The sequence below is a fragment of the Mauremys mutica genome, chromosome 13 (assembly GCF_020497125.1).
Source record: "Mauremys mutica isolate MM-2020 ecotype Southern chromosome 13, ASM2049712v1, whole genome shotgun sequence".
NCBI classification, from domain to species: domain Eukaryota; kingdom Metazoa; phylum Chordata; order Testudines; family Geoemydidae; genus Mauremys; species Mauremys mutica.
The window spans coordinates 18,817,951-18,835,965 of NC_059084.1; the positions used below are offsets into that span (position 1 = coordinate 18,817,951).

Genomic DNA, 18,015 nt, shown 5'->3' on the forward strand with positions numbered 1-18,015 from the left:
ATGAGAGCTCCCTTGTTCCTGTGTTTGGTGAAAGGGACTCCCAGGTCACCTTAGGGCAGTGGCTCCTGCTAAGCACTACAGTGGTGCTTGTATCTTACCGACTGCAATTGAGCAATGACCTTGCTGCTGGGAAGATGTACAGGAAATGGGGGGAGCCTGGACTGACAGGCTGATACTATGATAATTTGGCATCAAACTCAAACATTGTAAATGCAGCAGATGGCACCAATCGTACAGCAGATTTCTCAGCACAGAGCATGGATCAAGTCCAGGTGCTATTTGATCCGGGCTGGGGGAGGAATGTAGGAAAGAGTGGAACTCAAACCATTCCAAGAAACACCCTAAAGTACTAGGACCTTGGAGTTTTATTTGAACTATGGAACTTAGCTCTGCAAAACAGGTGGAAATAGCACAAAGTTTCCTGTGTGTCCTGAGTTAGATGGAATTGTTCACAGCTTGACTATTTCAGCCTGGTTCACCTCAAGTCCATCCAGAATACTGCTGCTAAGATCATCGTGGCTTTTCTCTCTGATCACATCAGGCCCTTCGTTGGCTCCCTCTTTATCTCAGCCTAACTAATAACTCATGGTGTTGTCAGCTGCTGCCTTCGATCTGCCAGCATCCCCTGGCTGCCTTGCCCAACATTCAACTTCTTCATTAAACACCGTCCTGCTTTCTTCCATGCTACCTGGGGAAAACTCCTGGATATAATTAATAAGCCTCATCTCTACTGTAGTGCCTACAAAACCCTGCTGGTTGGTTGTGGCTAGGCAATGGAAGTGAGGAGTTGCGATGCCTTCTCTTCCCCTTCCTTCATTTTTGTGCTCTCTTATTCTTACAAGCTCCTCCATTCCTGCTGCTCCTCACTCTTCCTCTAGCCACAGCTCAAAATCATTACAAAACAAGTAGCTAACAAAGTTGGGCCGATTCTTCACTGTGTTCATTTGCTTCATGTTACTTTCACACTAACAAATTCACTTCACAATAGCTGGTAGAGAAGATCAGTCTCACCCCCATTTTACAGATGGGGAAACTGATGACAGGAAAGGGAGGGAAGGGAACTTTCTCAAGGTCACACAATGTCAGCATCAGAACCAAGAATAGAACCCAGCAATCCTGCCTCTCAAGTTTTTGCTTGGTTTGTTAGGCCACACACTGTCTGATTGCCAGCCAAGTACACACTTCCAAAGGATGTGGATATCTGCAGGATTCAGAAAGCTACAGAGACTCATTTTTATTCCTGACTGCACAATATATAGTATAAAATCAAATAGTCCACTAGATGGTGCTTGCTGGACAATGATCTGGTCTGATAGGTTTATACTGAGTCCGCTCCCCTTCTCTTCTCTTGTTCTAAGCCCAAAACAGCGGCACCATTTGATTATGTACTTTGGCAGTGACAGTTATTACTATAAAGGGATCTGGAAAGATGCTTTATGGGCAATGAAAAGACCTCTTGTGCCTGGAGGATAGAAAATGCTAAATCCAAGACTAGGATGAGCTGGGGAAGGTGGCAATGCCTTTCTTTGCACTTCAGACTGTGCTTCTGCAGATCAGGAGTGCACAAAGTCTGTGACAAAGAGGGTCACATCAGCAACTTGCCAGCCCCCTAAAGGCAGGCCCAAGTTTGGACTTACATACCTGTAATACAGCATGCACAGCCTCAAGGATGCAGGCTGGATCTCTCTTGGCGGTTGAGTAGAAGTTGCCTGCTGCTTGAGTTCCCCTGTCATAAACACTAGAGACGAACAGCTGTTTCTGTTAAGTCTTCACAGGCTGCGCTGAGGCCTCTGACTGCACTTTGCAAGCCCTTGCTAGAGAGAGAGAATCTCTTCCATGATTGTTTCATGAGACTGAAGAGGATAGAGGAGCAAGGGCCGCAATAGCCCTTCCTAACTCCCAGTTCTTCCCTCTGCCATTAATTTTCCCTGCTTGTGGGACACACTGCACTGGAAAATGCTGATTCATTTTAACGCTTTTAACCTCCCCCAATAAATGGTTTTTAAAAGAAATCTGGCACATTTAAAAATCTATTTGTGGAGGCCAGACCCACCTTGCACGTCACCCCATAGACAATGCCTGTGGGGAATGAGGTGGGGAGCGCCTGTTAAATGCTCTAAAGCAGGGGCACATTTCACCAAATGTCTCAGTCCCCCTCCAGCCACCCCTCACTCCAGAGGGTTAGTTCTACATGTGTAGCATTAGGGGCAAAGTCAGGGGATCAAAAGAAGCTGGAGATGGGAAAGACCCATGAGGACAGGTCTCTGAAAATGCCCTAGCAAAATGTGCAGGTCTGTCCTTCCGTGCACTCCAAGCCCAGCCCTTGTGCACACAAACCAGCAGCTGGACACAATCTGTTACAAGGTTTTCACATGTGCACCAGCACATTTTGCACGTGCATCTTGTGTGGGCACAGATTTAGTTCCCCTCAGTGATTGAGCTCATCCTCCCAGCCCATACAGAATTTATTTTATTTTCCCAGACTTTAATCAGTCTAATCATAAGTGGTGCTTCTAGCGCTTTTCTTGGGAGACTGTTTCAGTGGTACAGATGACAGCGCACACTGTCAGGAAGCGTTGCTAGATATGAAGCCAAAAAGTGAGGCATATGGGCCTGGATTTCCAGACCTCTGTGTTCGTTATCATGTGAATGTGCACAACCAATCTGTACCCCACATACCGTGAAAGTACTCAGAGTCAAAATAATTGCACCTACGGAAGGCCCTTAGATATCTAGCCAGCCATTGACATGAGCCTTGACTCTGACTGCATGCACAATTACAATACTTACATATGAAAGCCATGTTCCCAGTTCTGGAAATTTGAGCCATCAATTCTGTAAATAATTGTAACCCACATCTGTGAGCTCTTTGGGGCAAGGACTGTCTTTTTGTTCTGTGCTGGTACAACACCTAGCACAATGGGATCCTGGTTCATGACTGGGACCCCTAGGTATTACCGCAACACAACTAAATCATCATAATTAATTAATAGTTAATCGGAACATACAGAAACACGAGAACATTTGAAGAATCCTTGCTTCTTTGTTCCATACAGGGCTGTAGGTAGGAAAGCACCTGCTGGACATTTTACAGACAGCATTTATTTATGAATCAGTTTATTCAATATTTATCAAATATAAAGTGAACCAAATGTTAGTATCAATTGCAAAAACATTCCTAATGAGATGCGGGGTTTGGAGTTGCATGTGGCCTCCCGAGTTGGTAGCACAGGTAGCAGAGACTGTTTCTGATCTGTTCCAATGAAACAATGCATGCCCAGTGTAGCATGTTTCAGTGGAAGCCCTGCCATGAGTGTAAACGGGCTGTGATTTAACACACACAATCCCCGTCCTTTGTAAAACCAGATTCTGATTCTGCTGCCTGGCGTTCCCCACCTAATACCGAGCGTGTAATGAAATTCAGTCCACTTGCTTGAGTAATGATGCTGTTTCCATGAGCCCATGTGATGCTTGGATAGTGCAGCTGCCGCTGCTCTCTCCTTCTCCTGTTCTTCCAATCTCAGGCTGTCATGGCGACTCCCAACAATGCTACTCCCACCAACTGCAGCTGGTGGCCCATTTCAGCTCTTGAGAATGATGCAGGGAAATCTGCGGAGGTTGAGGACAGCCAGGACCCAACAGACCCCGCTCTCAGATCCAAGGATAGGCTGGTTTTGTATCACTGGACCCAGTCTTTCAGCTCACAAAAGGTAAATGCTATGCTGAATTCCCAGGGAAGAATCACCTCCAAGATCCAGGGCATATCCCTGCCTTGGGAAAACGGCTTGGATGGGTGTTTTGTAGGATGAGTAGCTCGGCTAGTCAGAGATGAATAGGGGTGCAGCTGGCAACCAGAATATCTAAATAGCGGTTTGTTTTGTGCCTGTATTTCTGCATTTTGACAGACTCCGTCGGGTGACTGGAATGTGTGTGGGGGGGGGAGGTCGGGGGTTTCACTGTAATTCTGCCTTTGCTCTGGGGTCAGATTTTGTACTGGGAGATGTTTCTGATTTATGATCCTGCTTCATCTAACACCTGAATCTCACCTGAGAGGGAGAAGGGTAGACAAAGACAATTGCATTGAAATATTGGCTAGCTAGGACGCTCCTGGTGTTGGGGGAGGGGATGGTAGCCATATGTACAATGGTCACCATTAGTTCCTATACATCCTGGTACAGAATTGTATCCATGGATTTGAAAAGAGGGCTCAGCATTGTGCCAAACAATGCATTTGCTCCTGATGCTGCAGCAATGCTACTGAAATCCTGTTCCCTCGACAATCTGAGTCAGCTCAGAGCTGCCATGCATGGATTTTGGTAACAAATAACACTCAATCGTATTCTCCAGTCAATAGTGAATGTTCTATTCTGCAGCTCAGGATAGCAGCCAGTGTTCAACAAACCTGACCTTATTTTCATAGTCACCAACAGCCCCAGTTGTTCTCCTTACATTCATTATATATGTGAGCTGAATTATTCATCGCGGAGAAGGTGAACATAAAGTTTTCAAGCTGCAAGGGCCCTGGGTTCCCATGAGAGCAGAATGTTCTCCCTTCACCCCAGGCACATTCAGGGAGGCTGTGTGTGAGGGCAGGGGGGACGGGGACAGGCTTGTGTGTGTGCACAGAGAAATCCTGGGGCACACAGTGCAGCCAGATGTCTACAAATGTTGAGTCCTTTCTTTACACTCTTCTAACTAAAGTGCTTATTCTGCATTAGCAGAGCTGAGTCTTTAGGGTAAACAATCTGACTCCCATCGTTCCTTCCTTCCCTGCATTGCAATGTCCCTTTTGGGAGGTTGCTATTTGTATCCTTATCTATTGCTTTTCTCATTTGTCTCCCAGCACTGGGAGGGAAACAGTTAACCAGCCACTCACACAGGATTTTCTACAACCAATCCAGGCCCAGCCCTACCTCTGCCAGAACCACTCCGTGAACACTATAGGGCACATTTTAAAGTCACAGTGCACGATCTCATATTATTTATTGAAATCCCAATCTGATTTTTTAAAGTCACTTGCAAAGAAATAACACCCTGAAACATGTTCACTGTAACTAGGGATTAACTAGCAAGACAACCTGCTAACTATTACAGCGCATAGTACTGTACATGTAAGTGTAATGGACACAGCATGCCGGAGAAAGCAGATCCATGCCAGATATTCAAATATCCTTCAAGCCCTCTTTCTGATAGGAAATTTCCTTTATGTTAGAGGTGTTATTAAAAGTCCTCTAGGAGTAAAGCAGTTTCCAATCCCCTGTCTCCCTGACTAATTACACAGATCTTGCTGCCATGGTTGTTGAATATTGACTAATTGGGTGGGATTCCAGGGACAAACCCTAAGACGTGGGGAGCATCTGCTGAACCCCTGATTTGGCCCTTACTGCTGCGAAGTAGGCTTCTCATTTGAAAAGGTTTCTTCTTTCAATCAAGGTGTCTGGCACAATAAAAAACTTCAAATTTCTGGGCAGATGCCTGATGATAGAAATACTCTGACGTGCTACGCGCAGCCAGGCCACCTGATCTAGCGCCAGGCAAAGAAATGCCTGGGGTTCCTTGTTCTAGGTTTGGGTCCAGCATCCCCATTCAGCACCATGGCCAGAGCATAAGACGGTCTCCTACAGCCTGCCAGAAACAAGCTGGGGGAGATGAGGAGGGAAGCAAGGTAACCTGCACAAGCCAAAGAGCCAGATTCCTTCCTGTATAACCCAGCTGGGTTAGGGACACAAGGTATAAGTTTGGCCCAGTGTTTCTAAACCAGGCCTTGGACCTTCTTCCGTTAATTGATGGTCCCCCTCAGGCCTCAGGGGTGAGTTGTCAATGGCAAAGCACCCCTGGACTTCAGTGGGGCCAGGATTTCACCCTAGGTCTCTGGGATGCAGACGTATTGTCAGTGGCTCTTATACAGCTGTGCACATCTGGAACCCAAACCTATGATTTTTCTAAAGAAATAGTCTAGCTAGGCAAGGTGGCTGGATCTGGTGGCAGAATCCCTTGCAGGCTATTACAGGCGGTTTCTCAGCAGCTGACATGGAGATTCAGGGGACTGCTTTGATTAGCGAGCCCTTCACAGCTTGGTGATCAGTTCAAATCCAGACCAGGTCAGTTGTAACCCAAAGTAATTCCCTTCCAACAGCTCTTTGGTGTCGCTTGTATGAAACGAGTTGATGGGTCTTAGTCCAGTTCCTAGCAGCTCAGGTTTCTATGTGATAAAAATTGCCATAGCAATTGGTCTGAACACCCTCCTTCTCGGCAGCCTCAGCTGAGAGTTCAAGAACTGAATAAGCCTGATAGACTGAATTCTTCTCTTAGCCTAGATGCAGCTCCTGACCTGTAGTCAGGGTGGAGCTACACTGGTGGAGGGTGCTCAGTGTGGGAAGGCTGCCCTGCTGCTGTGCGTGTTCTGTGACTAGAGGAGATCCGTCTCCAGGGCTGTCGAGCTTGCTGCTTACATCAGAACCAAAATGCACCAAAGGTTATTTCGTAGAGAGAGACTTGTCCCAGCACGCCAGTGCTTATTATCATAAGAATCCTCTTCCACTCCGGGCTCTGAAATGGAGTCTGAGCTCATGGTGGTTCTCCCTTAGCTTGAGTGGAAGCCTCTTCCACATCAGGGAGGAAGCATGGTCTAGTGGTTAATGGACAACTCTGGGAGTAGAAGCCTTAGAGTCCATTTGTGGTTTTGGCACTTATTCGCTGTGTGACCTTGGGCAAGTCACTTCCCCACTCCAGGCCTCAATTCCCCATCTGCAAAACGAGGATAATCGCACCCACTGACCTACCTCACAGTGGGGCTGTGAGGTTTCATTCCTTAATGTTTAGAAGATGCTCGGAGAGCTTGGGATGGGGGAGGTGCTACAGAAACACAAAGCACCTGATGACTACTGTCAGGTAATGATGGGTAGCAGATTGCTGTGCCAGGGATGGGCACAGTTGGTGGTGACCCCTGCTGCAAGCTCTGCTTCTCTTGTCAGCTCTAGAATGGGCCACTGGCTTCTTAATGGCTCACTGATTAGAAAAGGGGAATGGGGCAACTGTCCTCAGTGGCAGGACCGGTTATCCCAGCACTGTCCCTTGTGGGGTTTAATTCCCTTTCCGCAAGACAGGGGCCGAGAGCGAGGAATCTGAACACAAGGGGTACAGGCTTTTACTTGTTTTATGTTAAAAGGAAAAAATAAATGGTGGCTCCTGTAAATAATTAATTGCTAGTTCTGCGAACTCTTTGTTTGGAGGCTCTAATTAAAAAATGCTATTTTTTTAAAGTTTTATTTTTAGCAAATTCTAGTTGTAAGAAAACAATTGCTTGTTTGTTTTTAATTCAGAAGTTGTGTGTTAGGCACCTGCCTAGGTGTCACACCAGTTTGTTTGTTTTTTACTAGTGTGCCCTACTTAAGTCATAGTGGTGAACATTTTCAAAACCTGCATGTCTAAAATTAGACTCCTAAGTTCACATTACGGATTCTAAATCAAGTGGCCTGATTTTTAGAGGTGCTGAGCACCCACAACTCTTCTAGAAGTCAGTGGGAGTTGTGACTGTTCAGCACCCTTTGAAAATCAGAACCTTATGCATGGGCTTGGTGGTCTAATATTAAACATGTGGGTTTGAAAATGTTGGTCAGTGCATTTTATACACGTTATACTTTGCACTTCTCTAATGTTTTCCACGTGATGAAGTGTTACTAATTCGATCTCAAATCCTCCTGCCCCTGTGTGGTTGCTATCATTGTTCCAATTTTACAGATGGGAAAACGGAGGCACGGAGGTTTAGTTATTTACCCACGTTCACATGGAAAGTCTGTGGCAGAGTCAGGAACAGAACTCACATCTCCCATTCCCATGTCACAGCCCACCTGTCACCCCTGGAGTTATTTTTATTTAGAACAAGTAGAAAACAAACATCCTGGTATTAGTACTATGCATCAGGGCAATTTGTTGAGTACCTGGAAAAATATAACTGGTTCATGTTCCATGTGCCTAGGAAGATCTGACAAATAACAAAAAAAACAACAAATCAAGTCTCAGTGCAATTTTGTATGTGAGGGTGCAAATGAAACAGGACTGGGTGCCTCTAAAAGAGCTGGATGGACAGTGTGACGGGCCACGCTTTTGTGGCTGGTACTCCAGGCTCCCTGACTGTTCCCTATCCTAAGGATGAGGCCCTCACTGCCTGCCTCCCATTCAGCTGTGCACAGTTCAACCTGCATGATGCATGTGCTGCTCACTGCATTGGGAGTCAGTTTTGTAGCAGCTCAACCCCTCTGGCAGGTTAGAGCGCACAGCTGAATGGGAGGCAATGGGTACTATGGTTCTGCCAAAGGCCTGGAGTGGAAAATTGGCACTGCTGCCCAAAGAAGCCAGGACACTCACTGATCTAAACTCCTGACCTCCCCGACTCAGAAGAAGAAGCCAAGCCTGGTGTCCAAAAGCCATGTAAAGGGTGAGATACAGATGTGAGGGATGCATATACAGAACAGCTCAGGACTGGGCGTGCAAAGGTTCTTTAAGCCACCTATGTGTCTCCATGGTGCTCCTGGGTTAGGTGTGTTCAGGGATGGACCCTTTGGCTGATCCCTGTACCACCTGCCAATGGCCTCATGGGGGTGATGCAGCATTTGGGGGTCACTCACACACAGGTGGCATTGGCTGTTTCCCTTTTTCCAGGCCACACCTCCTCCACTAGCAGAAAGGAGGGATTTGGCAAAGGAGCTATTAAGCCATCTCAATGGTGTCAGAGGATGGCTCTAAATGGCACGGATCCTCCTAAGGCTTTGTATTCAAGCAGAGGAGCTCTGTAGTTAGGGCACTGGCTTAGGACTCAGAAGAGCTGGGTTCTGTTCCATGGTCTGCTGGGTTTCTTTCTGCCTCAGTTTCCACATCTGTAAAATGGGGGTAATGATAATGATGTTCCTTTCTAATGTGACTTGAGGTCTCTGGCTGAAAAGTGCTGTGTAAGCTCCAGGTGATATTATTTATTATGACGCTGAGTTTAGACTTGCTCAGCCCATGAAGCTGGGAACTGGGGTCATACAACAAGAATTTGGGAGCCTCCCTAAATGAGATCCAGTAGCTCTGTATGTGCACCATCTGGGCAGATGGGAGCAATATGGTGCCTACCATCACCCTAAGACAGGCATTTGAACTGTACTAGGTATGGCACTGTTTTCTCTCTGGCAGCTTTAGGAAGATTTCCAGGGGTGACCATCTGTACCTTAAAGAGAAACACATAAGGAGCAGCGAAAGATGGAGAAGCCAGACAAAGTGTCTGAGTCGTGCTCCCCATGAGTGAAACTGCTGAGTAGTGTGGGTGATGTAGAAATGCGCAGTATGTCTTCCTGTCTCAGCAGATCCCAGTGTTGGAAGGGAGCGGGGCTAGATTGGCAGATCAAAACACCACTCTCACAGTGCAACTGATAATTGGGTGATAAAACCATAAATCCAATCACACAGAGGCTTAAGGGCTTTATAAGCATTCACTGGCCTTTACCAGCTGATAGTGATAAGTCAGGACACAGTCTGAGCTAAAGCACAGAGATCTGATTAGTCCAAACCTTTTGGTCCAAGAAGGAGTGCGAGCAGTGCATGGCTGAACTTCAGCAAGATGCTTTGCTTTAACACACACGGGTATCTGCCATTCTCACAGAGAAGCACACAGAAATGTGCACATTCACAGAGACAAGCCCTGTTACGCAGATACACACACAAGCACAAAAGCACGGCATTTTGATTCAAAAACTAGAATATCAAATTAACATGGCTCACAATAAATGGATTAAAAACTGGCTAACTGATAGGTCTTAAAATATAATTGTAAACAGGGAATTGCAATCAAGCAGGTGTGTTTCCAGTGAGGTTCCACAGGGATTGGTTTTTGGCCCTACTCTATTTAACATTTTTATCAATGACCTGGAAGAAAACATAAAATCATCAGAACTAATTAGTCTTGGCTCCCAGTTCCCTGCTCTAACCATGTAGCAGGAGCATTCACGAAGCCAGACCCTTCTATAATGCAAAATGTCTCTAGCAACGAGGGCCAGGAGAAAGGAAAGAGAGAAACTACAGGCTACAGGATACACGGGACCTTTATTTACAGCATCTTCATACAAAGTATATCACCCCAAATCCTTTACAGGGATAAATAATAGGAGTCAGGGAGCGAACAGAGGCAAAGGAGGAAAGAGATACAAGGTGGAGGGATGGCTGGAGACTCACAGAGCAGGAGCTGTGGCGTATAAGGCTCTCTGACCCCATGGAGGGACCGGGAGAAAGCTAGTGCTAGGAAAACAAAGGGAATGAGAAGGGGATTGCAATACGTGGCAGGATTCTCCCTGTTGGACATTTGTATTCTCCTCTCCCGATGACACTCCTCTCTGCTTTTGGAACCAGAAATATTCCCAAGGGCGCACTGACTGGCAGGAATGAGGAAAATAGTGAGCCTTCCCCTGCTGTGGCAACGATACTCCAGGTATAAGTGACGCCAGCCACTTTGGCATGTAAGGGAGGTGCCCGACAATCACCTGATGCGGTCCTGTCCTAGATTTGCAATGTGTGCATCATGACGTGTCATTGTGCCTCCGGGATACCACGTTCAGAGGCGCCATTGTGATGAAACATAATGGCACAAGAGGAGGACAGCATGCTGAGATTATGCCTGTCTCTGATCAGCCCGTGATGCCAGCTGCCATCACTCGTTAAATTTTCAAACGAGCACCTTCGCGCTTTCTCCCAAGCTGCCCCTCATGCCTCGGAGAAACTCCCCATAAACTTCCACAAACCCAATTCATTATCCACCTTCAAAACCCTCCTTACTGCTCTCCTTCGCTGCCAGGCCTACAAAACACTTGACTGCTAGTGTGCAGAGACTACTGCCTATTATGCTGGGTCAATATGGTCTCATTGTTTCCTTTCCTCCATTAGTCTGTATTCATCTGTTGTCTGGTCTTATATTTAGATTGTAAGCTCTTTGGGGGAGGGGCTGTCTGTTCTATGTTGTACAGCACCTAGAACAACAGGGTCCTGCTCCATGATGGCTGGTCCTAGAAATTATAATATAAATAATAAGTTAAGGTAATAACTGGAGATATACCAATCTCCTAGAACTGGAAAGGACCTTGAAAGGTCATCAAGTCCAGCCCCCTACCTTCACTAGCAGGACCAATTTTTGCCCCAGATCCCTGTGTGGCCCCCTCAAGGATTGAACTCACAACCGTGGGTTTAGCAGGCCAATGCTCAAACCACTGAGCTCTGAGAATCCCCCCTGAGTCTCTGAGACCCGGGTAACAAAATATTTCCTCTGCCTTCTACCTCCTTCTTGGCTGCTGGGAGAGATGCCAGAGACTGGTATGTTGGGCTCAGGGCTCCTCCTGATGTCCTACTACATAGTACGTGTCAAGTGGCTCGAGGAATAATCCCAGGGTGGGCACTCTGCTGAATGCCCGTTGGTAAGAGGAGCTCCAATCAGCCCTGTGAATGCTACAAACACGGGGCCCGAAAGAGCCGCAAGTGGCTGAGCATCACTGTCCTGTAGACTTTGTGGGTATGGGAGACCATATGCAGAGTCCAGTGGGCAGCAATGAGACTTCTCTGCCCTTGCTTCCTGCTGTAGGTCCGCCTGGTCATCGCAGAGAAGGGGCTGCCGTGCGAGGAGCGGGATGTCAGCATGCCCCTGACTGAGCACAAGGAGCCCTGGTTCATGCGTCTCAACCTCGGGGAGGAGGTGCCCGTGATTATCCATGGAGACAACATCATCAGCGACTACAACCAGATCATCGACTACATGGAGAAGAACTTCACAGGAGGTGAGGAGGGGTGGGTCAAAATTCATCATCAAAATGGGGTTTTGATGGAAAATTGAGTTTCGGCTCAAGGAAACTGTTGGTGAAAAGGAAGTGGGTTTTAGCCCACAAAAGCTTATGCTCAAATAAATCTGTTAGTCTCTAAGGTGCCACAAGTACTCCTCGTTCTTTTCGTTGGTGAAAAGTGTTTGCTCTTCAAGGAAAATTTCAGCTTTTCTTTGACAACAAAACATTTCAAAACCAAAAAGTTGTCAGCCGAAACTGAAAACTTGCAGTTGAAAACCAAACGTTTCAATTTGGAAATGTCACCACAGTGCCTCATGGGAGTTGTAGTTCATGCCCCTCATGTCCCCATTCTCCTTTATGAACCAGGCTCCCAGCAGGACTACTGTTTTTGTATTTGGTTTCAGGGCCGCCCAGAGGATTCCGGGGGCCTGGGGTCTTCGGCGGCGGGGGGGCCCTTCCGTTCCGGGACCCGCCGCCAAAGTGCCCCGAAGACCCGCGGCGGGGCCCCCCACCCGCCGCTGAATTACCGCCGAAGCCGGACCCGCCGCTGAAGTGCAGCCCGGTCTTCGGCGGTAATTCGGCGGAGGGGGCCCCTGCTGCGGGTCTTCGGGGCACTTCGGCAGCGGGTCCCGGAACGGAAGGGCCCCCCCGCCGCCGAATTACCACCGAAGACCGAGCTGAACTTCGGCAGCGGGTCCCGCTCCGTCTTTGGTGGTAATTCGCCAGCGGGGGGTCCTTCCACCCCGGAGCGGAAGGACCCCCCGCTGGCGAAGACCGGGAGCCGAAGAAGCTCCTGCGCCCGGCCCCGCAAGAGTTTTCCGGGCCCCCCGGAGGGAGTGAAGGACCCCACTCCAGGGGCCCCAAAAAACTCTGGTGGGGGCCCCTGTGGGGCTCGGGGCCTGGGGCAAATTGCCCTTCTTGCCCCCCCCCCCCGGGTGGCCCTGTTTGGTTTGAGTTTTGGGCTGTGTTCCAGGCCTCTTCACCATCCCCAGCTGTGACAACTCTATTATTTCTGTGCATCGTCATTATGAGAGTTCATGTGCAGAGATGGGGTGAAACTGGAATCACTTATTCAACTCTCCACTTCAACAACCTTTACGAGTTTGGATAAAATGGGGCCTAGCTCTGAACTGGCCAGGGCCAATGAGGTTTGGCAAAATCAATACCAGTAGTGGTTTTTGCTCAACCTCTGCTTAGACCTAATAGTCCTGCAGAGTTTTGCCACCCAGTGGGATGTCACACTGTCTGACACGAAGCTTTCATAGCCTGCCAAAAGCAGCTTGCTCTGGTGTCCTGGCCAGTAGCACCGGGCTCTGACGTTCCTCTCCCTGGAATGTGCCTGGGAAGGGCTTTGTTGGGGTTGAGCTGGTGACTGCAGTCGGAGGACAGGTTGATATATTGCCAGTATGGAGGAAATGAAAGGGGATGGCAGCTGTTAAGGAGGGGAGATGTTTATATTTAGTGTTACGTGAATGTAGTGCTAGTGAGCAGCACAGTGTTGCCAGCCCTGGGGAGTGAATCCCTTTATTTATCCAGAGCTAATGCAGCCTGGTTAGTGGCAGAGCGAGCTCCCCCACACTGCCCTGCCCTGGTGCTTCACCCCACAGGTGCACAGAGAGAGGGCCCAGCTCTGAGGCAATGACTCACCAATGCTTTCCTGAGTTCCCTTCATTTGTCAGAGCAGAGCTGGCCGGTTCAGGGCTGTCAGACTGGGATGAGTAAGCCGGGAGACTTCAAAGGCTTGGGAGGGAGGTTTTAACTCTGTCATCATGACACTCATCCCAAAGCCTGTCACCTTAGGAATGGAGAGACTTTAAAAAACATCTTAAAATAGATTCCAAAAACAAGGGAGTCTTGGCAGATCAGCCGCTGTCCTCCTCTCCTTGGCTCCAGCACTCCCTTCTCTCGCTGCTCAGAGAAGGCATTCAGCAAAAGCAGGAAGGTTCCCCACTCAATCAGAGGCCTTCTTTTAGGTTTAGCTGAACGGGCTGGTCTTGCTGAATCCTCAAAGTTTCAACAAATGCATCTTAAACAAACCAAAGGACCACTTGTCCCCAACCCTCCTAGCTTCCCAGAGGTTCCTGCTTATGGACCAGGCCAGGACCCAGATTTGGTTCTCAGGCACTTGGCTCAGCGGGCTATATTCTGTTTTATTAATGCAACCCCACCAATTTCTAATCCCCAGTGAGCTCCCCCTTACAGATGTGACTTTACACTGTCTCCATTAGGGTTGCACACATCTAAAGGAGGGCAGAAGATGCACATGAGATAGCATCCTGTCACCAGCAGAAGGCATTGACCTAGCCAGTGACATGGAACAGCTCCTAAAGTGATAGATAATGACAGATCTGCCATGGTGCTGGGGCAGGGGGTGGGAAGGGGAAAAAGGTGCTCTGACCCTGGTTAGCAGTTCTATTAGCCATATTAACAAGCTCTGGAATCATGTCCAGCCCATTCGAGCTTTGCCTGCAATGCCAGTCTTTAGAGGCTGACGCTGGCGAGACAAATCACTCACCCTATAAAAATGTTTCAATCCTGGAAGGGCTCTTTATACTAAGGATAAATATCTGCAAGGCTTCATTTTGTCGCAGGCTTGAAGCAGAGCCTAGCTCTGTTAGTTACCAGCCATACCCTGTGAGGTCACATATAACATGGCATCAGCCGCAATCGGGCCAATATGTGGAGTTAGTTCAGCAACCAACAGGGAGAACAGGTGCCATTCCGGTGAGCTAATGCCTCCAACACCAGCTGAAGGGAGTGGGTCCACAGCCAGAGCTGTTGCATTTCAGTGTGGTTACTGAATAGCCTTGCTTGAAGAGCTGGCTATTCTGAATGCATTGGGTTCCAGCCCGGGAAACCTCGGCATGAACTGCTACAATGCTGGCTGGGAGCCATGTGGAAGCATGCGCTCTAGGGATTCTGTATTAGTGTTATTTCATTCCATTGGTGGTTGTTCTCAAATGAAAAGTCCCCGTTTGTGGCTGGGATCCAGTCTCTTGTACTTGGTTCAAGGACAGCATGAAGGTGAACGGCAAAGTAGCAGCCCCATGAGGGACTTCGGCTCAACCACATTATATTTAGAAGCTATGAAAATCTCTCAGTCTGAAAAATTCAGTGGGAAAGGGTTTAATGTGATAGAATCCCCAAAACTATCAATGGAGACGCCTTGCTTGGTCCCACCCAGTTCATCCCTGGGGGCCAGGAATGTTCCCTATAGTGCATTTACTAGTACTTTATAGAGTCTAGATTTATATTATCCTAGGGAATAGCCAGCTCACTTATCTCTCAGGACAAGCCCTTCCCATTGATGCTGATAGCACTTACTTACCCACCTCAGAGGGAAGTGATGAGGTTTAATTAGGTTTTAAACAGGGCTTGAGATGCAGAGCACTACATACCAGCTACCAAGTCTGATATGCTTTTCAGTGTGAGGATGTACCATGGCTATTGCTATAACCCATATCTTGGGGCTCATGCTCAAACACCCATAGAAGTCAGTGAGAGTTTGCCAGAGTTCAGGCCGAGTAAAACCAGAATGAGGACCTCCTGGTTTGACTCTGTGCTTGGTGCAAGGAAATGGAAATCATGGGACCAGTGGAAGATTTCAACCAGTTATAGCTGAGAAGAAATCAGATGTTCTCCAGGAATTGTTTAAATCCTCAGTGATTTTTTGGGGCCACATTTTCACTGGGTTTCCAGGAAGCACCTGCAAAATCCCCTGACACGTACAAAACCCTGTATTGGTGGTACAAAGCCATTCAGATACCACAACCAGCTTTCGGCTAGAAAAGGCAGGCACAGTCAGCTTTCAGACATCGTGAGCCTCTTTTCTTAGAAACCCCGCAGCCAAGGGCTGTTGGCAAAGATGTATGTGCCACAGTGTGCCTAAGGTGTGTGCATAATTACTGAGACTGCTTGAAGATGATCAGAAGTCTGTTTGCATGTGATTTGCACGTGCACTCACAGTAATTACGTGCATATATTAGACATGCCATTGTAAACAACCCCAGGGGGCTGAGGCTTTGAAAATCAGGCCACTAATTCACACTTTTTGGCAAGGAGAGAAGGAGCTGAATGTTGTCAGTTAGGAAGAGAGAGCACACACACAGATGTGAATGTGTCGTGAGTGTGGGCTGATGACACACTGCATAACGCAGCCAGGGCTGACCTTACAGTAGTTAATATTAGAGCAGAACTATGAAGATGTAAAGTGCCATATAAGTACTAAGTATTGCTGTTATTATTGAGTGTTATGATTGTGGGTGCTTGGCACTGCCCCAGTCGGCACCCAGGAATTAGCATACAGCTAAAGCACATGTGGTGGATCTGGTCTATAGAGAGTTGCTGGGTCTGTGTCTGTGCACTGATTGGCCAAGAGTATCACAAAATAGTTCTGTTGCCCTAGAACTCCATACACAGGGGATTTGGAAAATCCCATCAATTCCAGGTACAGGTTTGGTGCCAGTTTGCTTTCCTGGGAACAGAACTCAACACCTGATGTTTAGAGATGCAGAGACTTTGCAACCACCACTGAAGTCAATGAGAGCTGGAGATACTCACTAACAGTAAGACCCAGGCCCTGAACATTTATGCTCAATGGGTGCGGGGGAGGGCATACTGTACCTGATCAACCTAATCAACCAGTGCATCAGAGGGACCAGTCCAAACAAACCCAGGAAGGCTTAGCTCCGGGGTTAATTTCACTTGAGCCCCAGGAAAGTGTTTCAATTAATGGTTTGATTCCATCTCTAATCAGAACTAGCACATGCTAAACACAAACCAGTGTCGCAAAACAGGAAGTAATGAGCCACCCTAAATCAATCTTTAATCATCCCAGTGGCCTGGGGACCATCAAGTCACATGGGAACAAGTTGATGTTTCGTAGCTGTAACCAATGCCAACTTTTTGTTCCGTGTTTCAGAAAATGTTACCCAGCTGATCCCCGAGGCCGGGAGCATTCTTCACACAAGAGTGGTGCAGTACAGAGAGCTCCTGGACTCACTCCCCATGGATGCCTACACTCACGGCTGTATCCTCCATCCCGAGCTCACCACTGACTCCATGATTCCAAAGTACGCTACAGCTGAAATCCGCAGTAAGTTGCCTCTTTAGCAGGACTGCCTACCACTAGTGAACAGTGGGATGGTGTGGGATGTTTATTTCTTTCTATCTTGGCCCTATGCAAACTCCACACCGACAGGTGCTGTTGACACACATTTAAAAACACAAGGGCATAGGAGATGCAGAGTAAATCAACCAAAGCAGCAGCACTTCTTTCCCCTGTGCTACTGCGCATCATTTGGTCATGAGACTACATTTCACCTTCAGTGACTTCAGCCCTCCATCGGGGCCTGCTCAAACAGATGGGCTCAGCAGTGTGCCCAGGAGACAGAGCAGAACTCTTACTTGAAGAACAGGAGCCAGTCTAGTGGCTTACTGACCCAATACGCTGGCTTCTCTGGAAGCAAATGCCAGGTGTCACTCAGACTCCTGTACACTCTTTACTTCAGTTGCCTTCTCCGGGAGCTTTACTCCAGATGTTTATTCTCTCTGGTTCAAAGCCATTCTGCATGAGTTCCAAGTCACCCACATTTTACACTGTGCCCCTTGCCAGGGTGGAAAATATATCTCGTGAAGCAATGGAAATCCTGCCACTTTGAAAATCTCGGTCTCCTTTTCCCATGATGAATCAACCCTTGACCATTCCCCAGAGCTTACGGCTAGAGCTGGTAGAAACCTTTTGGACAGAATGTTTTTCTATTGGAAAATGCCATTTAGTTGAACCTGCTACTTTCCAGGGGATCATGTCAAAATTTTGTTTTGATAATGTTGGAACATTCCATTTTGGCATTTTTGAAATGGAACATTGTGATTTTTCATTTCGCTAAATGGAAATTCCAGTTCCTGCACAACTCTACTCACAATCAACTGCTGAGTAGCGAGGAGCATCCCTGGTTCCCTGTGAGACAGTGAGAAAATGGAGGGTAGCCAGCACCTTCCAGGATGGGACCATTAGATCCTCCAGACATAGTATCACCCCTGCTTCCTTCTGGGTCTCCTTCTCTAGGACAATAATCTTCCTGCAGGGTGCTGCCCAGGGCATTGCTCCCAGGATCCCAGATGGGGCTTATCATCCTCTCCAAGATGATTGTCTCTTTCCTGTAGGATATTTGTACCCTGTCACCAGAGAGCAGATGGAGATTGTGAACCTGCTGCG

At 47.7% G+C, this 18,015-nt stretch overlaps 1 protein-coding gene across 1 annotated transcript in view; it reads left to right on the plus strand.

Annotated features, from left to right (window-relative positions):
- Positions 1-3,507: 3,507 nt before the first annotated feature.
- Positions 3,508-18,015, plus strand: part of GDAP1L1 (ganglioside induced differentiation associated protein 1 like 1) — a 34,019-nt gene continuing 19,511 nt past the window's right edge. Inside the window, exons 1-3 of the mRNA XM_044986059.1 lie at positions 3,508-3,710; positions 11,603-11,795; positions 16,720-16,893. Coding sequence (XP_044841994.1) covers positions 3,531-3,710; positions 11,603-11,795; positions 16,720-16,893 — 547 coding nt within the window. The 5' untranslated portion in view covers positions 3,508-3,530. The remainder of the gene's footprint in view (positions 3,711-11,602; positions 11,796-16,719; positions 16,894-18,015) is intronic.